This window comes from Populus nigra, chromosome 10 (assembly GCF_951802175.1).
Source record: "Populus nigra chromosome 10, ddPopNigr1.1, whole genome shotgun sequence".
NCBI lineage: Eukaryota > Viridiplantae > Streptophyta > Magnoliopsida > Malpighiales > Salicaceae > Populus > Populus nigra.
This window is the reverse complement of record NC_084861.1, coordinates 12,326,761-12,351,773: the sequence shown is the minus strand read 5'-3', so window position 1 is coordinate 12,351,773 and position 25,013 is coordinate 12,326,761. Positions and strand designations below refer to the sequence as shown.

At 33.9% G+C, this 25,013-nt stretch overlaps 2 protein-coding genes across 2 annotated transcripts; both read left to right on the top strand.

The window, feature by feature from the left end:
* The first annotated feature begins 11,960 nt into the window (after positions 1-11,960).
* On the top strand, positions 11,961-17,114 carry LOC133705577 (protein SMAX1-LIKE 8). Its single transcript, XM_062130862.1, has 3 exons — positions 11,961-13,623; positions 14,261-14,504; positions 14,985-17,114. The coding sequence occupies exons 1-3, from the start codon at positions 12,356-12,358 to the stop codon at positions 16,896-16,898; spliced, it is 3,426 nt and encodes a 1,141-aa protein (XP_061986846.1). The 5' UTR covers positions 11,961-12,355; the 3' UTR covers positions 16,899-17,114.
* A 1,806-nt stretch (positions 17,115-18,920) lies between these two features.
* LOC133705857 (PHD finger protein ALFIN-LIKE 2-like) lies at positions 18,921-23,409 on the top strand. Its single transcript, XM_062131262.1, has 5 exons — positions 18,921-19,163; positions 19,286-19,318; positions 19,521-19,743; positions 22,712-22,832; positions 22,938-23,409. Exons 1-5 carry the CDS (start codon positions 19,070-19,072, stop codon positions 23,178-23,180), a joined length of 714 nt encoding a protein of 237 aa, XP_061987246.1. The 5' UTR covers positions 18,921-19,069; the 3' UTR covers positions 23,181-23,409.
* The last annotated feature ends 1,604 nt before the right edge of the window (positions 23,410-25,013 follow it).

The following is a 25,013-nucleotide window of genomic DNA, read 5'->3' as shown; positions in this document are numbered from 1 at the left end:
AAAAATGAGATACTAGATAAGTTAATTAAGATCCATACAATTTGAGATCTAATAAACTTAAAATAAAACAATAAAGATTAGTTAATTTTAAAATATTAAAGATTATTAACTATATAGTTAAGTATCAGTTAATTGCCATGTATAAGAAAATGATTGAAGTTAGCAGTCAGTTAGTTTCAAAACATTAATTTGAAGTTATTTTTATCTTTAAAATAAAATAAACAAACTTATACTGTAAAAATCATCACTTCTCATATTTTTTGAAGTTTAATTTAATATATGTTTAATTAAATTGTTTTTATAAAAACCACCTTTCACTCTCTAAAGTTAAACAACTAATTTTTAAAATTCTAACTAAATATTATTTTTGGTATTTTGCTTTGAAACAAAGCAATGAAATCTAGAAAAGTACTAGGGGCCAAACAAACTCTTAGTTAGCATCGGATAGGACGAGACCAAGAGAAAACTCAATTTTCTGTCATAATTATATATATTTGGTCATATTTTTCAAACTAATATAAAATAAAGCCCATGTTTGTAGCTCAGATCGACCATGTAAATCATATAGAATGTGGAGCAAATAACAGGTCATCTCTCCAGGGATTTCAAGTAGGCTTAGGATATGTTTGTTATAACAATTTCTTTGACATCTAAGAAGCCTTGATAGGGGATTCTCTCGTACCAAACACCCTATTAATTGCATGACATGTTCTTGCTCCTTGTATGTGTTTCTACATCAACCGCAATATTTGGCAGATGTGTTTTTATATTTGCAGGGGATTGCTAAATATATCAGGAGTAGTAGCATTGCTGCTTTTTGTATAATATGAAATCTAATGTAAAAATTATTTATAGATTTAAACTTTATGTGAGATGGAAGATTACAGTTCCAAATATATAATTGGAGTTTTATCTCTGCATTAGATCGCGCCAAGACTTCCACTGACTGTTGTCGGCCGGGAGCTTACTATATAGTTTCCACTCGCAACTAACGAAAATTTAACCTGGGCGTACTAGTTTTGTGTTTGGACAGACAGACATACATAAAACGTAGAAAATCATCACAGTTTCGGAGTCTCTCGAAGTTCGTCGCCATACCAAAGCATATCTATCTCCCGATGCTTCATCGAATCACGCCCCGAATTTTTAGATTCCCATCCAAATCCGATCTTAAAAAAGACCCAGAATAAGAAAGAAAGAAAGAGGAAGAGGAAACAAACGTCACCTAAGATCCATGTCCTTAATTAAATAGACCGACCCCCCTTTGCCTTTATGAGCATTTCCTTCTAATGTTTAACTGTAAGCTTATGATCAACCCCGTCACAAGAATACAGAGAAGAATTTGCTGGTTATTCGTAAAGTCTTGGTGAATATTTTCTCGCGAAGATTTAAACTAGCTAATCAAAGTTTGTTTGGTGTTATACGTACCAGATTCTTAGTTAATGAAGTTTAATGACAAGGGAAAACGATCGAGCACCGTATTTTTATCGGAGAAGATAAAAGAAACTGAGCCTGTGAATGTTGAATCTAAAAATAACGAAATTGAACTGATTAGTTTTATTTTTTGAAAAGGATGGAAGAAAGGATCATTTTTTGGGAAATAAATTGATTTTGTGAATTTTGAATTTAAAAATAATGACATTGAAGATACTGCTTTTAATTATTTTCGTGGAAAAGAAGATCATTTCTTTGGGCGTCCCTCGGTTTCTAAATTTAAAAAAAAATATGAATGGTGTCGATGATAACGGATCGAGTAATGAACAGGTCAAAAAAAATATAAGAATCCGATCTTGTATATTTTGTGATCAGTGGTTAAGAAAAATAATATAGCATATGGTTGAGAAATAATAATGCATACACTGCTAGTGATGGTAGATTTTTGCATTATATCCCATTGGTTGGTGTAATTAATCGTCGCTATGGTGGAATAAATGGTGCTAATGCACTTGACAATTGCGTGAAATGTCAAATGTGCTCATAGTGACATGTTTAATAAAAATAATTGTCACTGAAATCATTTTTTCTTGGTGGGGCATTATTAATATAATATTAATAATAAGCTGAAAACGTACTTCATTGATTTAATGATGTTTTTTTTACATAAAATAATTAATAAAATATTTTTTATGATTTTATTGTATTTGTTCATTATAAAATATTTTATATGAAAAATGTTTAACTAAAATATTTTCCGTTTTCCAGTAAACCTTTATAAAAAATATTTTCAATTCATCAAATTCTATAATTCATCAAATTCTATAAATATTCTATAAATAATATTATACAATAATTTACATCACCCCCACCAATTACACTGTTTTTACCACATCACCCATCACCCTACCACTAACACTACCATCTCTATCTTTAACTTCCATCTCTATTCTCATCAAAACTATTATCACAACTACCATCTTTGTTGTCTTATTACTACAACATGTTATCATTATTATATTAATTTGTATATTTTTAACATCAAATATTGTAATTTTTTATGTTAAATATTTAATAATAAAGATTTCATATATATAAATATCTTTAATTGGTAAAGTATTTAAAAAAAAAACAAATGTAATCTTAATAAGAAAGTGGCTAGATGTACCTGCACAAAAAAGCAAAGCAACATGACTGCCACAAGATTTCAATCCCGCGAAACACGACCTTTCACCGAGGACCGCGCGCGGCTTTCACCGAGGACCGCGCGCGGCAGCTCAGGAAAATCTGTGTAATTAAGGCGTGTTTATGTGATTGTCATATTTGGAATCAATACGTTGAAAATCATAAATGCCATTAAATCCAATTGGACTTGATACAGTGAAAGTTATAGCATCTCTCTCTCTCTCTCTCTAGAGAGAAAGAGAGAGAGAGAGAGAGAGAGAGAGAGAGAGAGAGAGAGAGAGAGAGAGAGAGAGAGAGGCCAGGGTGATGCATTAATATGGAAAAAAAAATATGCCACGACAGGTGAGAACGAGGCACATTCCACCTGCTTATTCATGCCACCAAATTTGTTCGTCCAAGATGCATCTCCACGTTTTAGCTCGACCAGTGCGAGAATGATGGCGGTGGAACGGCCCCCATCGAATCATCACTCAGAACTCAAAAGAGAAAACTAGCTGGAAAGAAGGGGGGGAGGGGGGGAAAGGACAATAAGCATGAGAGATGTTAAATAAATAAATAAATCTAAAAGGAATCACTGTTTTATTGTATACACAAACTAATTACAGTATGGATTATAATGATGTAATGACAGTTTTACTTTTCTAAAAAAATCAGAGGAATAACTATTAAATATTATCAATATTGATAGAGAATTGAGGAGAACTTGGTTATTTTATATTTGTAGAGCAGGTAAAATAATTAAATTATTTTTAAAATTAAGATTTATTTAAATAATTTTTTGGGTTTTTTTATTTTTTCGAGCATGCACATTAAAATGATTAAATTAATCTTAAAGGCACAATTGATTTAATTAGTGTCTAAGAGCTTTTCTATATTTTCATCATGATTATTTTTGTTATAATCAAGTTGATTAAAAAATAATTTAGTATTTTAATAAATATAAAATATTATTTACAAAACAAAATTAGTTGGCATGTACATTGCACGCGGCAACGCATCCACTGCTTTGTCTTGTTCACATTGGATGTGCAACAAAATATATCGGCCAAAGATGACCTTTCTCGATGTAGTTGAGATTATCTTGGTGGCTCATCTTTCCTCGGGCAACACATGTAGTTTATTGACCTTGCATAGATAACTTATTTTTTCTTTTTTTTTTCTTGATTTTCATGTATAGACCTCTAGATCTTCGAAACAACCCTTTCATTATAAGCAAGGGATGCTTACTTCATGATGTTTTATTTGGTTATAAGCAGGGGATGTTTACTTCATGCGTAGACAACTTATTTTCCTTTTTTTTTTTCCTTACTTGTTTAAAAATACTAGTGTTGCCTGAATATTGACCTTCATAATTTATTTTTATTTATTTTTTACATGGTTATCATAATTTTATGATCCATATTACAGATTTAACATGTTAATCTAAATCAATCTAATATATTGTCGTCTTGATATTTTTAAAAATATTATTCAATATATTATTTTATTAATATTTAAAAATATATCATTCAATATATATTCTATTAGAAAATATGTTAACAATACTTAAATATTTTTTATACATTAAAAAAAATTATTCAACTGACGACACAACACGTGTGAGTGATGAAGTATCTCTTAAAGTAACAAGATACAATTGACGCGCATTAGAAGATGGGTAATAATAAAGTTTCTAAAAAATGGAAGTCAAATCCCATCGCTCTTTATATATATATAAAGCACATCCACGGATCATCAGCAGTGGTGCTAATACAGTTTTCAACCAAGAAGTGAGAGGAAAGTTGAATATATCTTTATATATAGCAAAATATCCATGCGCTAAATGTTTTTTCTGAAAAGCGATGAACATCATCGACCATTGGAAATTGGTATTCTGTTGTTGGCCCCATGACAAATGAACCGAAAAGGTAAGTTCTGTTCCTCCATATTTCCCCATACAAAATTATTCCCTTGTAATTCAGCTTCTCATCTAAAGATCCCATTAAAGATTTGCTGTGCTAGCAGTATCGAGAGAGTGAACTCCAGGTATAAAACTAGCTAGCTAACTGGCTAGGAGAGGGCCACCAACAAAGCATCCACATGCATGCATGTCCCCCACTGATGATATGCAGTAACCTTTTTGTTGCTGTATTAACTATGAATAATTACTCAAGAACTAAATTAGCGTTTTCATAATCTTTTCCTTCTTCCCTGCCCTAGTCTTCATCGTACCCGAGTGCAGATTCCTTTAATGTACTCAGCATTAGCAAAAGCCTACTCAACAAATTTACTTTCCCATCTGCTTTTTATCAAGAAATCAACAAACTTTGCGCCACGCAGATGAATGACCCTCCTCAGAATAAATCTATGGAGCAGTTGTCCTTCTAAAATGGAAGTTCGAAGTGCAAACGTTTACTGGTAGAGAGTTTATACATTAATTATAATTAACTTTAGCTCGTAAGCTACTCTCCAGGTGACTCCAATCAATGCTTTTATCCACCAACCACCAGGCACTTAAAGGAGAGTTCGAAAAGCATTAGACTTTAGCTTTGCTTTGGTGGCCATAGATGATAGTGGATTACTTTTTATACAAAGGATCGATCTCTTCTGTACCATAAAAGTTCCTGATAGAATACACAGTTTTATCAATAAAACTGCTGAACTTGCACCTTGGTTGCTTTTACACATGTAACCAGAGCCATTTTCAAGTAGAACATGAGTAGAAGTGAAGCCAAGTCCACTAGGAGCAATGGAGTAAACTATTCCTGACCAAGCAAAAGTAAATACACTGACGAAAGATTCCAAATCCAAGAGATCTCCCTCGCCCAGATTCTAATTCTTCTCCTCTCCCTTTCTGCATCACAAATTTCCTTTCTATGCATTTTTCCAAAATATTTGATTATTGTTTGTGGTGGGACAAGAATGTCTGTCTCTTTGGCTGCTGAGAGGACAGCAATTAAATGTATGTGCTTGAAAATGAGCCGTGAAACCCGGACTCTATATATCTCGCAAGTCACAGCAAGCACTACGTGGACAGAGACTCTTCCGCTCATACCTGCCTAGCTAACTAAACCTTTTTCCCTGTCGGATTCTGCTTCCAGGCTATATATTTTTTGTGTTAATTATAACCTAGTCCCTCTGGTTTATAACAATTAATTGATTAGTCTCTACAGTGTCAAAATATAATTAAATAATCCATCAACTAACATTGACTTTACATTATTTAATGTTAAGAATATAAATCATATCTTAAAATATCACCTAACAGTTTAAATTATTGAGTTGAGATGATTCTTTAACATTATATTAAAACCTTGATGACTAAGAGTGCGTTTGGTATTGCGGTTGCTGTTGTGATTGTGGTTTGAAAAAAGTTGTTTTATAAAAAGTACTTTTAGTTGAGGTTGGTTTGAAAAATTATATGTTTGGTTAAAACTGTGGTTAAAATTGAGGTTGAGCAAAAAGTAGTTTAATGTGTTTGGTTAATAATGCTTTTGAAATTGAGTTTATGAAATAATTTTAAAAAATAGATATTAATATTGATGGTTTTTAATTTAAATATTGTACATTTAACTATTGTTATTACATCATGAAATAAATAATATTTTATATAAAATATTTTTTATTGTTCCATTAAACTATCTACAATTCCATCACATATAAAATACATCCGACAAGGACTATAGTTTTTTTGGTTTTTTAAGCGCGTAATAACATTATGTAAAATATAATCAAGAACAAAATTGGGATTGCGATCAAATTCTGCAAATGCTATGTTATCAAGCGATCTCTGTCTAATTTATGTAGTGTCATTAAATAAAGTTAAACACTAGTTTTTTTAATAAAATAAATTAAAAGAAATATTTTTTATTTTTTATTTTACTGGACACTGTTCGGTTAACAGTGTAGCAATGCTACATTCTGATTTTAGCATACAATGTAGCAATACACTACATGAACAGCGTGCAGTTGGCCATTGTTTACTGTTGAATGAAAAGCAGCGGAAAGATGCTTCGTGAGAATTGTGTTTGAAACGCAATAAAATGTGGGACTCATGAACAGTAAAACCCGTTTCTTTTTTTACCAAACATGCAAGTGTTTTGTGTAAAAACGCAGCTTCGACTGCATAAACAAACGCATTTTAAGAGATCATGAGTTTGAATCTCACTATTCTAATTTATTTAATAAAAATAAAGTACAAAGTAGTGTGAGCCCGTTCAAGTTTCAAGCCCAAAAAGCTTTCACTTGAGGAGATGTGTTAAAGAATAATATAAACAATATCTTAAGATTTTATCTAACAGTTTAAGCTATTGGGTTGAGATGATAGTATGAACCCGTGAAAATTTTAAATTTAAAGAATTTTTATTTTAAAAAGTGTGTTAAAAAATAATATAAATCAGAGTTAATTAATTGTAAATATAGTTAATAGTGTAAAGTCAGAGTTAGTTGATGGATTATTTAACTATATTTTGATACTATGTATATTTGCTGAATTTATGGCGTGACTGGATAAAATTGCTTGATTAATACAGTCGTCAACTGTATGTAACTGTCATCTGTAACTATCCAACTAACCTCTTTACCAATAATCTAAAGGCACCAGTGAACTTTCCTAGAGAAAAAGAAAGTCTAGGGGATCCACTTTTTTATGGATCAAACCTTAGCCTTTACATCTAATCAGTATTTATCTATAATTCATAATTATATTACAGAATAGAGACGAAGCCGAGAAGAAAATTGATAAAGGCTAAAAAAAGCACAACGAAAGAAATAGAAAAAAACCATCATATATATATATATATATATATATATATATATATATATATATATATATTCTTCTTGTCCGAGTATCCTCACATCCTCACATCATTTTAAAGAATGAAACTAGTCATGTTCGAGATTCGTAATTGTCCTTTTTAATAAGGATATTTTCTGATAATCAAACTTGTTTTTTCATCCTTATATAAATATAGTAATGTTTTAACCGTTATATCAATATTTTATTTGTATATATGCAAATATTATTACTATCGGATATAATAACTAGCATATATATATATATATATATATATATATATATATATATATATATATATATATGTGTGCAAATATTGTTATAACTGGATGGAGCGATCCAGTTTTTTTTTTTGTGAGATAAGTTAATTTTGACTATTTTCATAAAAACAGAGTCAAGTTTGAATTGCTTACGAGTTTCTCACCAGATCCAATACTTCTTTTTTTCTTTTCTCATAGTATTCTTGCTATGTTCCTCTCCAATTCTGCCGCCTGCTTTTAACCTTTTCCCTTATTATTCTGTTGTTTTGTCTTTATATAGTTAGAAAGTTCCCAGTAATATATAATAGCTAGCCTTCCCAAGATACGAGAAAAAGAGTAGAAATGTTTTCTTGGAAGAATTTCTTTTTGAAAAATTACACGGTTAGGTAAAAAAATCTTAGAAGAATAATATAGGGTTGAAAAGAATTTGAAAAATAATATTCTAAACACAGCCGTGTATTTTTTGATATCACTTCTATATATAATTATTTATTTTAAATAGTGGTTGTTTAGTGAAAGACAAAATACATGTTATACCCAAATTTATTAATTTGAATAAAAAATAATTTAAAATTTTAATAGCCAAGAAATTTAAGATCTAATAGTCAAGAAAAAAAAATAATTGTTTAGTAAAAAAAAATGCATCTCTTAATTAATTAATCTAGATAAATATCAACCTAAAAATTTACAAAGATCTAATAGCCAATATATAAGATTTAAGATCTAATGGTCAAAAAAGAGAGAAAAATAAGTTGATGTGATAAGATAAATAAATAAATAAATAAAAAAGAAAAAGAAAAGAAAAAATGGGTCATCGGGAATACACCAAGATACTATTTTTGACACACTCGATATCGTTAAAAAAATATTCGATTAGATAATTCTAACAACACCTTTTAATACCACCAAACGAAATTGTAATTAACATTAAATTAACCCCGAACAAAACTCTTGGTTAGTTACAACCTCGTTTGATAATCTTTAAGATGTAATTGAAATCTTCATCATAATTTTTCTAATAGTATTGAACATGTAAATAACAAATCACCTGTGTGTTCCTGGTAATTCTTTTTTCCTTTTTTTTTTCTTCTTCATTTCTCTGTTTTGCCATGTTAACTTATCTACTCTCTATTCTTTTTGGATATTGAATCTCATCTTTTAACTATTTGATTTTCATAAAATTTTAGATTAATTTACGTATTTATTATGAATAAAATATGATTTTTTAAAAACCACTATTCTATTTTATTTTTAATTATATTTAAATTATGTTATTGTTATAATATTTTCATTGTTATATCTTTACAGAACTTTCAGAGAACTGTGTTGGAATAGTAGAAAAACCTTTACAAGAATCAGAGTTGCAATGTTCGTTTTTTCATAACTGTGGTAATTATGATTTTGTAGCCGTAAGTCATCTGTAGGATATAATGGTAGTAACCAGGGATGTCAATAGAAGTGGAAGATGCATCATCTTTATAGATATTTCCTGACCTCTGTATTCATCTTCATGTATACCACAAATAACTTTTATCACAGTACTGGCCTCTATTAGTGCTCGAGGTCAATCTTTATTGAATAAAACATATAAACCATCAAAAATAACTTTTATTTATCGAACAAAATCAATGGAAATAATATTAGAAAAGAAATACACATTATTTTAGATATATATCTGAAAATTTTAGATACAATATATAGAAATATAGATGTAAAAGCCCATCATGTTAAAAAATATCAAAATAAGTTCAGTATTTTTACCTGCATTACCTTTATCTCTAAAAATAAAAATCTACTTGTACTAATATTGACTCTTTAAAAGATATAGTTCAACTAATAATATTTTGAGTTTGTTTTTTAAAAATTATTAATTCAAGTCTTACAAATTTTAAAATTATTGGAGATTTATATAATTATTAATTTTAAAACTTGTAAAATTAATCGATGTACATATCAATTGAACCAAACATCCATGATTAATAAAAATAATAATAATAAAAAGTCTCCCCGTATTTACCTTCATATAAATAAAGTTAGTCGGTACAAATTACAATCATCCTCTAAGTGATCATTCCGTACATCGGGATTTATGCCGGCTCCCCATGTAAAGTTAAGATCAATATTTATTTATTTATTTATTTTTATAACGAGTACATGTACACTAGCTTACGTAAGAAGGATGATATTTTACATGGTATTAACCAGTGAACACCCTGCTCTGTGAACATCTCTTCCTCTTTTTACATAAGTACTGAAGCCAATATTTAGTTTTTATATTACGAGAAATTAAAATAAAAAATATCTTAACAAGGGACAGATTACTATAAACGTTGGGCGCAAAACTAAACCCACGCTAAACTTTAAAGATTTGATTTAATTGCTCAAACAATCAAGGGGTTTGCCTTCCAGTGAAGTTGGATTCGCCCATCAAGAAAATTAATAAATGGAAACTTCAAATTGTAATCGTCACACATTAAAAAAAGAAAGATTTTGACTCGTGGAGTCGGCTGTAGAAGACGGGGGAATCGGAGGAGGAGGGGTTCGAATAATGACCGCTAGCTAGCCAGGACGAGACCAGCGAGGAGAAAGGTCGGATGTGTTGGTATCTAGGGAAAAAGAGGCTGCTGAAAAGGGTTGCAAAAATGAACAAAGAAGGCACCAACAAAACACCATGTCAATTCGATTACCTTTTTTCACCTCTCCCCCCACACAGACACGCTCGAGCGTGTTCCATGGTTTTGATCAGAGATCGTTTGCTTTGATATTCCACTCAGATGATGAAAGGTGAGTGTGCGGTAGTGGGTGCAAGGCTAATTCTCTCCGTCACTTTCAACCTTTTCAATTTTGAAGCGACCCCACTCTCCCCTTTTCATACATTGACACGTAGATGCATATGGAGACTGCTCGAAACTGTAGTTGAAAATCGAATTTGTCACGCAACCTTCTCATCCTCGAAATTTAAGCCGAAATTAGATTCGAAGATATAATTAATTTAATTGTTTAATATATTAAAAAAATTAAACAATTACATGAGATATTAAAATATAATATATATAATTTTCTAACATATTATTTTAAAATATAATTTATATAATTTTTTAATATATCTCCTCAAGTAAAAATATTTTGAACTTGAAACTTGTATAAGTTTATGTTATCTTATATTTAATTTTTATCAAATAAAATAAAATGATGAGATTAAAATTAATAATTATTTATTTGATAAGGATTTGATAACACGTTAAATAATCATATTAATCTAAAAATTTAAGTTATTAGATGATATCTTAAATATGATTTATATTATTTTTTAATAATATTTAATTAAATTGGGTTTTTTTAAATAATTTTAAAGTGTGATATTAAAAATTATTTAATGTATTTAAGAAAAACAAGATTATTTTTTTCACAAATGAACCAATGATTAGCCTGCTCGATCTCGAGGTGTGAAAATTGATTTTCTTCATGATTTCGGAACTGATCAAGCGAACCCATTTGCATCATTTGCAAAAGTTTATTACTCTCACTCATATTTAATTATTAGGTCAACTTATCTTTGTTTAATCACTTTTGGGACACAATAATCTTCACTTTATGAAAAGCTATGGTAGTTGTTGATGGAAATAGAGAGTTGACCCTCCCTTTTCTTAGGACAGGTGCACTGCACGGCTTGAGAGATGGTAAACAAATCTATATATTTATTATATCCATAAAAATAAAAAAAAGCCTACATAATTGAAAGACGCTCACTGTAAACCATAAATAAAACACAGTACGTATAACCCACAAGTACCATTCTATTCTCCTTCGGATCACTAGATACCTCTGTGATGAAAATGTGGTTGGAGGTATTTTTTTAAATATTTCTTATTTAAAAAGATATATTTTTATTTTTAAAAAATTAATTTTAATATTAGCACATGAAAATAATTTAAAAATATATTAATTTAAAATAAAAAATAAAAAAATTAATTTCTTTCAAAAACATTTTTCACACCGCCAAGATTTTATCTCTGTTAAGGAACTCGACCGAAGCAGCTGGCGGGTTTTATTACCTAGTCTAATCGTATATTATAACCCAAACATTCGACTCGAGTCAAGCTGGTGATCTAACTCATCACCGAGTCAACTTACTATCAGCACTTTTTTGAAAACTCAATGACTCCCTTCTCACTCTTTACGGGGAAAAAAAACCCCACCATGGCACCAAACAATTACACGTAAGCAGACAGTGACGTTGACTGTCACTGTTGGTCCACTCAAACTTAAGTGGACACAGCATCTCTTTCTATCTCCGCGTAGCTAGCTAGCTTGATGTTATCAAACAAACACACAAACTCTCTCCCTCCTCCGATAAACACAGAAACAGAAAGATATTTAGATATATAGAATCTATGCTCCCCACCCCTCTCTTTCTCTTACTGGGCTCCACTTCTCCCCTCCACCTCCACCACCTCGGTTCCTCCTCCACCACCAACATCATCGTCGTCGTCATCATCATCATACCATCATATTTAAGTTTTTAACACCCTTTACCAAAACACCGAACTTATTCATTCTCGTTTCTTTCTTTATAAGCCTACTTTCTTTATCTTTCTCTTCTAATCTATAGAAAATATACAAAACAACACAATATATATATAAAATAGACGTCACAAATTTTTGTTCACCTTGTAACTATTTCTTACAGATTTCACCGGCCATGCCGACGCCGGTAACCACAGCAAGGCAATGCTTAACTGAAGAAGCAGCTCACGCTCTCGACGAGGCAGTGAACGTCGCCCGCCGAAGAGGACATGGCCAGACCACGTCGCTTCATGCCGTCTCGGCTCTGTTATCACTCCCTTCGTCACCTCTACGTGAAGCGTGTGCGCGTGCGAGGAACTCTGCGTACTCACCGCGACTCCAATTCAAAGCGCTCGAGCTCTGCCTCGGGGTGTCACTCGACCGAGTGCCGACGAGTCAACTCGGTGATGACTCACCTCCTGTTTCGAACTCGCTCATGGCTGCTATTAAGCGTTCGCAAGCGAACCAGAGGAGACAGCCGGAAAATTTCAATTTGTATCATCAAATTCAACAGCAGCAGCAATCGTCTTCTTCGATTTCGTGTATTAAAGTGGAGCTTCAGAACCTGATTCTATCGATTTTGGATGATCCGGTTGTGAGCCGGGTTTTCGGTGAAGCGGGATTTCGGAGCTCGGAAATCAAGTTGGCTATTGTTAGACCGTTGCCTCAGGTTTTTAAATTCCCATCCTCACGTTTCAGAGGCCCGCCCTTGTTTTTATGCAATATATTATCGAGTGAAGATCCGGATTCGTTATACTCGTGTCCGGGTCGGAGCGGTGTTTTTAGTTTTCCATTTTCGGGCGGGTCGTTCCTTAATAATAACAACAGCAGCAGTCATAGTACTACTAATAGGGATGTTAATTGTCGGAGGATTGGTGAAGTTTTAGCGAGCAGCAGAGGGAGGAATCCTCTGCTTGTAGGTTCAAGTGCTTACGATACACTTGCAATTTTTAGTGAGATAGTAGAGAAAAGAAAAGAGAATATCTTGCCTGTGGAGTTACGTGGGTTAAGTGTTATTTGCATTGAAAGCTATGTTAACAAGTTTATTACAAGTGAGGATTTTGATAAAAAGAGAGTGGATTTGAGGTTTGAGGAGTTGGGTCGGTTTGCGGAGAGGCATTTGGGACCTGGGTTGCTGGTGAATTTTGGTGACTTGAAGGCATTTGTTAGTGACGACAGTGATAATAATGGTTTGGGTGATGCAGCTAGTTATGTTATTGAGAAACTGACCAAGCTGTTGCAGTTATATGGAGGGAGGGTGTGGCTTATCGGTGCGGCGAGTTATGAGAACTATTCCAAGTTTGTTGGAAGATTTCCTTCCACTGAAAAGGATTGGGATTTGCAGCTCTTGCCTATCACTTCTCTCCCGACTTCTTCCATGGCTGAATCTTACCCCAGGTCAAGGTAAAGTGATGTTTCTTGCATTTTGGTACTCTGGTGTTTTTTTAAAGTTTTTATAGACATGCATGCATGCTTGCAAGTCTTTTTTTTTTAAAAAAAAAAAATGGTTTTTGAATTTAGAATTAGTTTTTATAGACAGTTTTTCTTTTCTAATGAAAAAAATAAAACGTGTTTATTTATTTAAAAGAAGAAGAATTTTTCCACCGGAAAAATAAACAATACATCATGATTACAACTATTTTTTATAAAAAAATAAAAAATCTTAATATTTTGTATTTAAGATAACTTAACCGTAGAATGTTAATTTTATTTTATTCAAATTTAAAACCATCACAAAAAAGTTATATTGTTAACTCAAAATATAAAGTCTTTATATTAGATTTATATAATTTGAAGTATGTACATAGCGATTTATTTAATTCAGTCTCTCGTTTGGGTGAAATCTCTAATAATAGTTCATCCCGAAGGTCTTGTATTTTAAAAAACCTAAAAAAAACCCATCATTTTTAAGTCCTTTGTGTGAGAGCATGTGGACCTTCCTTATGTAGGCTGTATGCATGTGTATATGTTTCATTCTAACCTTCAATCATTTCTTGCCTACTATTCTCACATTTTCATGTTTTTCCTGCTGTAATTGCAGCTTGATGGAGTCATTTGTTCCATTTGGCGGGTTCTTCTCCACACCTTCTGACTTGAATGGCCCTTTAAATACCCCATACCAATGTATACCCCTTTGTCATCTATGCAATGAGAAGTGCAAACAAGAAATACTTTCTGTTTCAAAGGGAGGATTTGTCGGCTCAGTAGCAGACCATTACCAATCTAGCTTGCCTTCTTGGCTGCAGATGGCTGAAATCGGCACTAACAAGGGACTGGATGCGAAGGTGTGTATCGTTTTTATCTTCCAAATATGATACGCTTCCTTACTTGAACTGGAGTTGACTATAATGTGGTTCAAGTGTTTAAATGTAATATATTGTGGCTGTACACCTCTGAATAGCTACAAGGCACATCATATTTAGTTAACCTTACTCTCGTCTGGCCTTATTGGAAATAGAATTTATGCATCAACATAATGTCTATAATTTCAACAGGTATGATCTGATCTCAGGGGGCCTAATAATTGTAAGCCCAACTTCCTTGTTAGGAACCATAAACTTAACTAATTCTATGCTTTCGGTGCAAGCTTATGGTATGCTTCATACGGTACTTTGTGTTTTGGACAAGAACTGGCTAGCAATTCTTTCTTGCAGGACAAATGGAAGGGATATTGTCATAGCACATTTGATTTAACACACTGCATTAAATTATGATGAATTTTTTCCATGTCCATGTAAACACCAGTTTGTACCCTTTCAGTGCAGACCAGAGATGATGGAACGGTATTGAGCGCCAAAGTCGCAGGTCTGCAAAGGAAATGGGACAATATATGTCAGCGTCTTCATCACACCCAGCCACCTGGGTTAAACACTCATCTCCCTCAGTTTCCAACTGTTGCGGGCTTTCAGCTGGTTGAAGACAAAAAGGAAAATACTGAAAATCCTAGAAGCAAAAATACAAGTGCACTGCCAAATGGAAGCAGATGTGTGAATGTAAATTCATGCATTCCCTCTGACATACAAAAGACACCGAGAAAGCAATTAGGTTTTCCTCTTCCTATTGTTTCTGAGGCTAAGAGTGATTGTATTCTATCCAAGCAACGGGAAAAACCTTCAAAAGAAGAAGATCTTGAGTCTGGTGGCCGCAGTTCTCCACATAATTTCTCCAATTCGAGCACGGTTGATGGCAGTCAAGCATCTCCAACATCCATGACTTCTGTGACCACAGATTTGGGCTTGAGAATAAGTTCCGTCCCTACTAGTAATGAACTGAAGAAAACTGTAAATCAAAACCACATGGAGCTTCCACGGGACCGATCAGGTTCCTTTTCAGCAAATGTTGATGTTGTGCATGGGAGTATGTCTGACCATTGGGCTCCATCATCATCATCATCTTCTTCTCCTGACTACGGCAGGCAGTTTGATCTCAGCAATGCCAAGATGCTCTTTAGAGCTGTCGTTGAAAGAGTTGGCTGGCAAGATGAAGCTATACGCGTTATTAGCCAAACAATAGCTCGCTGCAAGGCAAGAAATGAGAAACGACAGGGGGCAAGTCTCAGAGGGGATATATGGTTCAGTTTCTGTGGACCTGATAGGCGCGGGAAAAAGAAAATTGCTTCTGCCCTTGCAGAAATCATATATGGAAGCAGGGAGAACTTTATTTCTGCAGATTTAAGTGCTCAAGATGGGATGATCCATACCCACATGGTCTTTGACCACCCAGAGGTGAATGGCTACACTGTAAAGTTAAGGGGGAAGACTGTGGTTGATTTTGTTGCCGGGGAGCTGTGCAAGAAACCTTTGTCTATTGTGTTTCTTGAAAATATAGACAAGGCTGATGTGCAGGCTCAAAAGAGCTTGTCACATGCTATTCAAACTGGTAAATTTGCAGATTCTCATGGGAGAGAAATTGGAATCAGCAATGCAATATTCGTGACAACTTCAACATTGACGGAGGATAAAGTTTGCTCTTCTAGTAATGAGTTCTCCACCTATTCCGAGGAGAGAATATCAAGAGTCAGGGACTGGCCGGTGAAGATATTAATTGAACAAGCTCTTGATGACGAAGTAGGCAAAATGGTTGCTCCATTCACACTGAGAAAAGGCGTCTCTGGTTCTATCTTTTTGAATAAAAGAAAGCTGGTTGGGGCAAATCAAAATCTAGACAGACAAGAAATCAAAGAGATGGTGAAACGAGTTCATAAGACGTCAGCTAGGAATCTAGATCTGAACCTTCCTGCAGAAGAGAATGATGTGCTAGACACTGACGATGGAAGCTCTGATATTGATCATGCATCTGACAACTCCAAGGCTTGGTTGCAAGATTTTCTTGAAAAAATTGACGCAAGAGTGTTTTTCAAGCCTTTTGATTTTGATGCTCTTGCTGAAAGAATATTGAATGAACTTAATGGGTGCTTCCACAAGATTGTAGGTTCGGAATGCTTGCTAGATATTGATCCAAAAGTCACGGAGCAGTTACTCGCAGCTGCCTATTTATCTGATCGGAAGGGAGTGGTTGAGGATTGGGTGGAGCAAGTTCTTGGTTGGGGATTTGTTGAAGTTTTGAGAAGGTACAAACTGAAAGCAAATTCCATTGTGAAACTTGTTGCCTGCGAGGGCTTGTTTGTAGAAGAGCGCGTGTCAGGAGATCACCTTCCAACAAAAATTATAATCAGCTGATGCCTTCAAAAAGGGCAATTCCTGTGTTTTTTAATGTGTAATTTAGCATTTAGGATCAAGTAGCTCATGTTTATCCTCTTAATCCCATCAATTCTAGCGGGTTTTGCAGGCTAGGTACGTGTAATTGTGTATTAATTATAATCTGCATGTAGTGCTTTGGTGATGTGTCACCTGCTTGTTAAATACATAGTTACATGTCTTCATTGCTTTGATTCCTACAGCTGTTGTACAATATTTTTGATTTCCGACTAGGTTTGTGGTATCTTAGCAGATACTAACCTACATAGGAACTTTTTGTTCAAGATTCTTGAATGCAACTTCAATTGTGTAAATGTGTTGGCTTGCTGTTTCAAGACAAAAAGGACAGAATATTGGGATAAAAATCTGTTTAATAGCAGAGGGAGGGAGGGAGGGAGGGACGAGAACGAAAACTAAATTTCACCTGTGTTCGAGTCAGAAATTGAGCCAATTTAGGTATCTCCAAAAAAGAGTATAAGAAGGACATGTTCTGGAGATATAAATAATATTTTTTTTTCAAAACTAGCCAAAAAAGCAATTTTTTCGGTGGGATACACTCGTGAGAGGAGATGAGCGCCGAACACGCATTGTCTCCGCTAATCTTTCTTGCCCAAGGTGCGTCCCAATCCGAGCACACCTAGGAGTGGTTCCAAGCCCGGATCTGCTTCTTTTTTTCTCTATCTATTCCAATTTCTTTTACACGTGTATATTTTTAAAATTTCCCTTATATTTTTTTATTATAAAACTTTATTTATCCGCTGGTCCAGAAAATTTAATAAAATTAACTAACTAAAGTATATTATGAATTTTTCCTAATATATATCAATAAAAAAATGAATTAACCAAAGTAAATTACAATTTATTAGATAAAATATTTTTTTATAAAGTTACATTGAAAAATAATAAATAAATAAATTATGAAATGAAGAATGCTTTTCAAAATTTAAATAAAAACTTAAGTAATTATATAATTAAGAATTTATTTTTAGCATAATGTGAATTGAAAAGAATATTATTATTAAGAAATTTTTAAATAATTAACACGTATAATTATTAAATGAAAAAAAATCTATTATTTTAAAAAAATAATTAACATGCATAACTCCTGAATGGCCTTCAAGGAACCCCGTCAGGAGAGAGATGCTGTCAATATATATATGCAGTCAAGAATAAAAATTGTGAATCTTTGTTTTGAAAATTTCGTAGTGTAATTATAGTCTATGAGTTTTGTTCTTTTGTGTAGATGAAAAACTAAAGTGAATTTCATCTTTGTAATATTTTGAATTGTATTGTGAGTTTTATTTCATTCATTTTATCCAACTAAAAAATGATAACATGACTAATCATGAAAGACTTTAATATACCTAATGATTTTGGTGGAGTATAAACTTGATAAATTAAGCTTATTTTTTGAGAAATAATTTATTTATGATTTTACATAAAAATATTCTCAAGGCTTGATACATTGTCCAATCTAATCGTAGCTGGGTTTGGTTAGCACTGGATCCATAGCGTCAAGGCTTGGCACATCGTCAAGCCAATCATGGTTGGGTTTGGATTTAATTAGATTTATTATGTCAGAAGCAAGCATAATATGCGGACGCATACAAGCTCAATACACCAAAAATTTCAAAAACATTATATCTATATATATTTTTTCTTAATCAAGTATTTTTTTTATAAAAATATACCAATAAAATCTTATTTTATCGACATCCTAGATCGCATGCTAGCATCAACCACTGCTTGCTTGCCTGCAGTTTAGAGCCACTTTCAGAGATTGACATTCAAATACTCGCAAGAATACCTGTTAACCGATCCAATAAAAAGGAACACCAAATTAAACCCATGGGTTTGAAAGTCGGGAGTCCAGGTTCTAATAATACGGCCCAATAGAACAAAACGTCTAGATAGTCCATTTTCACCAAAACCAGCCCGAAGTGAAAAAAGAAATCCTGGCCTGCCAAAACTCACACAAACCCAAAAGACATAAAAACCTCCTCTTTCTCATTCTTCTCTCACCCTCGGTCTCGATGCAAAAGACGACTACAACAACAACCTTTACCATCGGTACTCTCCTGTACAGACACTAACCTACCAAATTACCCTATCCATCAACAATAACCAAATTAACATCATTAATTAACTTATGTATGGCTTCCATACTCACAAGCCCTCGCACTGTAGAAGAGATCTTCAAAGATTACGGCGCTCGTCGCTCTGCCCTCGTTCGTGCTCTCACTATCGGTATCCCGATTTCAAATCCCTAAATTTCTTAATTCATTAAATTAATGTTCTTAGCATGCATGTTTATATTGTGGGTTTCTTTTTACCTGTGCTGATGTTGCTGCTGCTGTTGTCTTTGTCAGAAGCCGATGAAGTTTACATTCAATGCGATCCAGGTTTGTTTCTCGCTTTCTCTTTTAAGCTCAACGTTGACCTAACAAACAAAACAAAATAAATTCAAGAATTTTTTAGTTTCCTTTCCTTTTAGGATTCTACTGTTGTTGTTATTAATATTTTCATTATTTGTGATTTTTTCTTGGATTTTTCATTTATGTTTGTTTTAACCAAAGGAAATTGACCTTGTACAATGGATTTTAGAAAAAGAAAATTTGTGCTTGTATGGACATCCAACTGAGTCCTGGGAGGTGACTCTGCCAGCTGAGGAAGTTCCCCCGGAGCTCCCTGAGCCTGCTTTGGGCATTAATTTTGCCAGGGATGGGATGAGTCGTAAAGATTGGCTCTCTCTTGTGGCTGTCCATAGTGACTGTTGGTTGCTTTCCATGGCATTCTACTTTGGTGCACGACTTAATCGCAACGACAGGTACGATGTTCATTCTAATTTTGTTTCTTGATTCCTGCTTACATTTGTTCACAAATAGGTGGTGGAATCTTAGGTTCTTAATGCGCTGCATTTCAGAGGTTCCATTTGTACTTGCACTGATTTTCATGTGATGCCAATTGCTTTATTTGTTAACTTAACTTGGTATTCTGATTCATGAATTATGTTTTGTATAATTTATGTGAAAAAGTCAACTATTCATAGTTGCCAAGAATTTTTTGGGCAAGGGTATAAAAGAAACAAAATTATGGGAAGCTAATATTTTTTAAGACATGAAATGGTGTGAAGAAATATTGTGTTGCACTCCATGAACACTTAAATGGTGCTTGTGAGAGAGTTTTAAGAAAACTCAGTTAAAGGAAATGTTCTGTTACGCTACATGATTGGTGCTTTTGAGAGGATGGCAAGAAATTTTCTTTTGCTGAAAGTTATATTTCTAAATAAATAAAATGCGCAATCATTCTGGACTTCACAGACATCTCAGCTAGCTCAGTAGCATTGCTGTGTAATGTTGCTTTTTATCAGAATTCAACAACTTTTTACAGTTAGGTGAAAAGACAACATTTTGAACCTGTAAATGCATTTTGATCACATAGAGTAGTTTGAATGGTAGCTTTCTTAAGTTCATGAACATTGTTATCATATTTAAAATAGAAATTGCAGTTTTAGACACAGCAGGAAAAAGTAATATTCATGTGGTTAACTAAAATCACCTTATCTAAAAGGCATGCTTCCCGTGTTTATGTTGTTAAGAGGAATGTAATAGATGAAAAGGTGACTTGATAGGATAAAGTAAACGTGTTTGTAAATGTAAAGAGACGAATATTTCTCATTTCACTTGTTTTCCCTCATTAATCTTCAACAAACAAGATTACTATTGAATTGGTCTATGCTGTTTTTCTTTTGTGTGTGAGCTTGTTCACGTACCCCAAGACTGTATCTTCTCAAGTTTTCTGCATTTTTTCTTTTTGAATAGGCATATGGTTGAGGATTTTTCTATGTTGATGTAGAAGAAAAAAGACATTTGGTTAGTTAGGGTAACAATACATTGTGCTTGTTGAAATAAAACTGGCCCCTACAGCGATGTCAAAAAAACTAACTAAATGAAGCAAAATGATATTTGAATTATTTGAATCTTGAGAATTAACTCCTTTTTCTAAAGACAGTCCTGTTGTTCAACTACTTAATTTGTTTTCTTGTCTTCACTGAAGGTTTGTCGCATTGTGAAACCTCCTGTAGTTATATGTGTTGTGGTAGAATAGTTGCCTTGTGGAATATTGATGTGAAGTGAATTTGAGGAAGGATGTAGGTCCTGTATCAACTTTCCCAGTATATTCATCCCTTACATTATGATACTTGATCTCTGTTAGATATTGCTTTCTCTCACCACTCTGTTTGTTGTTTTAGTTGCATTGGTCAATTAAGAATGGTAGAATGGTGATGTGGCACACCATGCCACTAACTTGTAGTTTTGAGAAAAGTATATGTATAACATAGATAGAAACCAAGTTTCTCAACAAGTAAACGTCCAAGGTTATAGCCCTATACTATAGAGAAATTAATAGAGAAAAACTCTAATATATTCTGAAAAGTTTTTAATTCAATCATCTAAAAAAAAAACATCACACCAATTGTTTATATAGAGGTAAAAACTGGTCTAACCAAAAGAATCTAAAGCTAAGTTGGAAAAACAATAAGAATCTGAAATCAACTAGGAAAATAATTAAAACAACAAAAACAATAACTTCATCGCCTAATTTGAGGGCAATCCCGACCTCGGCTAGCTGACCCCTATAGAACCGTGCTCTTGAATCTCTTGATCAAATTTGAGCTTGGTCCAATGATCATATCTAAAGTTATGGTTTTTTTTGTCAGATATTGTGTTTGATGTTCTTCGTAGGCTTTGCCTTATTTATCTGGTCTATAAACTCATCCGCAACATGTTCCACATCATTCGGTATGGAATTAATCTTAATTGCTTGCGAGGGGATTTTGACCTTTTGAGTTTGCTGCTTCTTGTTTTCATATTTTGGTCTCAAAGTTAGCAGTTTTGCCATTATGGAGAAGCACTCTAGCAGTGCTTGTAAGCACTTAGGTGTAATGTTTCCTTCTTTTTATCCTTGATTTTTTTTTTAATGAAACATCAGAGGGAATGAGCTGGGCTTCTAATGTCTTCAACAGCATTGCTTGTTAGTTTGTTAATTAAGTGTATCTTCTTTTTAATATTTGTGCTTGGGAATGGTCAGAAGTTTGTTGGATTGTGCCTGACTGTACTATGGCCCAAATGAATTAGAATGCTACTCTGGTCTTTGGGACCTGCCTGGGATTTAGATATGAATATGATCGCAGGCATACATGGCACAAAGTGAACAGCAGATTTAAATCAGGTTGCACCTGTCTTATCTTTTCCATGTTCAAGTTTACCTCTTTGTTAGAATAGTGATATCTTGGGTTCTTGACCTGCATAGGATGTAAATACCATCATAGAAATATTTGCAATAAAGTGAACTTAAAACTGGACAATTTGGATCTCCTTGGGAGTGCACATGTATCCGCAATGCAATTGTTTTATGATCCCCCAGACGTTGATGATAACCCAGATCTTGGGTTCTGCTTGCTGGAATTTCCATCCACTACTAGAATAGCATATGGCTAGTAGTTTTGAATAATCTTATTAGCCGAATACTGTATAATGAGGACCTTGTGATAGAGCTTTTAGATGTTTTCTACATGGACTTGTGTTAACTATTATCGATTGATAATCTTGCGTTCCCGTTCTCTTCATGCACCTGTCTCAATTTGTTTTGCACAAGTTGTCCAACACTAAATACTTTATGTTTCTGATATGATTTCCTTTTCCTTGTTGTGTGCTTATGTATTGAACCTTTGATTTCAATGTTCACATTTCACAGTAGCATTATTTAGTGGTTATGTGCTTTTCCCCCCTCAGGAAGCGATTGTTTAGCATGATAAATGATCTGCCCACCCTCTTTGAAATTGTAACTGGGAGGAAACCAGCAGAAGACAAACCTAGTGCGGAAAGCGGCAGCAAGTCCAGGAATAACACAAAGGTGAAAATGTTTAATGTTTTGTCTCTAATTATCAAATTTAAACTCATAAATGCATTTGTTTTGTTTCACTAGTTTTGGATCTTTAACCTACCTATTATATTGCAGAGATCAATAGATGGACAGGCGAGAAGTAATTCCAAGTTAAGTTATGTGGAGGATGAAGACGAGCATGGAGACACCATTTGTGGGAGCTGTGCAGGGAACTACAATGCCGATGAGTTTTGGATTGGTTGTGACATCTGTGAACGATGGTACCATGGAAAATGTGTGAAGATAACACCTGCAAAAGCAGAAAGTATCAAGCAGTACAAATGCCCCTCTTGCAGCACAAAGAAGTCCAGGCACTAACAGACAGCAACGCTTTTGAGGGATCGACCTCATTATTGCTCACTGATGTTGTTCCAAAGCACGATAGTTTTTTCTTTTATTGCTTAAAAAAAAAGGTGTTAAGGTTCCATCTGGGGATCACAGTGCTTATCTAAGTGAATGTTGTTATAACTTTGGGGTCTTCACACCGAGAAATTCTTGTCTTAGATTTTGGTTAACGATAGTTTATGGAGTATGTGATTAATATTAATGGTGCGAATATCGAATTGCAGGAGGCTATCCCCGAAGGATTTCCCAAGGGCAGCCACGGTTCGATACAGTTGTAGATCCTAGCTATGCTGTGAGTCACGTCTGCAAGTGAATTGTGGAGCCCATTGCGTGTGATTTGCATGTATAACTAGGATTTGGGACTGCATGCAATCGTGGCTATGTTTGGCACGGTCCATTAATGAACTTCGGCTGATGGATCTTGGAGTATAAAGGTTCAAACCTGGAGATATCATCTCATTCTCTGTGGTTGGTAGAGCATTTTTTCCGTGACGAGTCAGCTGCTTCTAACACGAGTCAGTCGAGTTGGATATTTGTATTTTGGGTGCGTAAGGTAAGCCCGTCTGTGCAAAATGGTCCTCTCTAATCCTGTATGCCATGCGCCGCCCTCGAGTTCTCTTGACAGTAGCTGATTAATATTAGCCTTTTCTTTCTGATGAACGAGTTAATTTCATTATCGATGGAAAAAAGAAAGAAGGAAAGAAAGAAGAGGACAACGGAGTTAATCCCTGCTGAAATGAAGGATTCAAACAGACCACAGTTAATAAAAGGCAGTCTGATACCGTCTCTTTTTATCAAGGGGAACAGAAAAATATGTCAACCTCAATCATTAAGCAAATCTCAAACAGCAAACAGAATAGGTTGTCTAACATCAACTTTACGAAAGGGAAACCTTAAAATCTTATTCTATTTTCGAACAGAAACACAGTAGATTGAGCTATGCAGTTCGGAGAAGATCAATGATTAATATACAGTCTAGCATTTCTTCCATCCATGAAAAAATGATGCATGCACACCAAGAGATTCATCAGGATTCCAGTTTCCAAAATCTAAGTTTTCTTCTGTAAGCTCTGTTTATACCAGGCAAATTCTTGATCCCAACTTACTTGTTGATGTTACATTTCAAGTTCGTATTTCTTTTGAAAAAATGGCTAATCAAAGAACAAGTGATCTCTGCTTTTGTTTGCTTGCTCGCAGAGAAGGCCTCCTATGTTGCAAGTCAAGCACGTTCATGGAAGCATCTATGATGCGGCGCCTTCCTCCATAACTTGGACTTCCGTCAAACAAAAATCTGCTGTTTCATCTAGACATGTTGCTATTTATTAATTATTAAAGCAGTGCTTTTCAACAGATAAACCAGGTAGAGGTAATATGCTGAATTAAAAAAAATGAAGATGATGGCCTTAGTTATAAATATACAGCAGATGATTGATCTCGTCAAATGATGATCCGTTATAAAGTCCAATTCTCAAGGACTCGGTTGGAACTGCATCTCTTTTCCCCTTCAGTTTTGTTTGAAGGTGTGTTTTGGTGGGATGGAACTGGAACAGATAAATGAGCCAGCAATTTGAGGTTTTTGAAATTTATTTTCTAACGGAAACCCCTCATGTCACGAAACTTTTCTCCTTATTCCTCCAATATCATGTTTCTACGCCGGGGGAGGGAGTGGAGCCTTGTTTTAGCCCCTAACGTTTTACCTGATTGTCAATCTCATCCGAAAGTAATTGCTTTTATCAACGTTTCTCAATTGGGTTCTTTCTTTCTACACGGTTTCGTAACGAAAAACGTCAAATTATCCTGAAAAGG

Excerpts from the sequence above, each read along its gene's own strand:
- LOC133705577 (XM_062130862.1), top strand. The coding sequence starts at position 12,356 with ATGCCGACGCCGGTAACCACAGCAAGGCAATGCTTAACTGAAGAAGCA. Across the intron at positions 13,624-14,260 it reads GAATCTTACCCCAGGTCAAG|CTTGATGGAGTCATTTGTTC; the intron begins GTAAAGTGATGT and ends CTGTAATTGCAG. Across the intron at positions 14,505-14,984 it reads ACAAGGGACTGGATGCGAAG|ACCAGAGATGATGGAACGGT; the intron begins GTGTGTATCGTT and ends CTTTCAGTGCAG.
- LOC133705857 (XM_062131262.1), top strand. The coding sequence starts at position 19,070 with ATGGCTTCCATACTCACAAGCCCTCGCACTGTAGAAGAGATCTTCAAA. Across the intron at positions 19,164-19,285 it reads CGTTCGTGCTCTCACTATCG|AAGCCGATGAAGTTTACATT; the intron begins GTATCCCGATTT and ends TGTCTTTGTCAG. Across the intron at positions 19,744-22,711 it reads CGACTTAATCGCAACGACAG|GAAGCGATTGTTTAGCATGA; the intron begins GTACGATGTTCA and ends TTCCCCCCTCAG.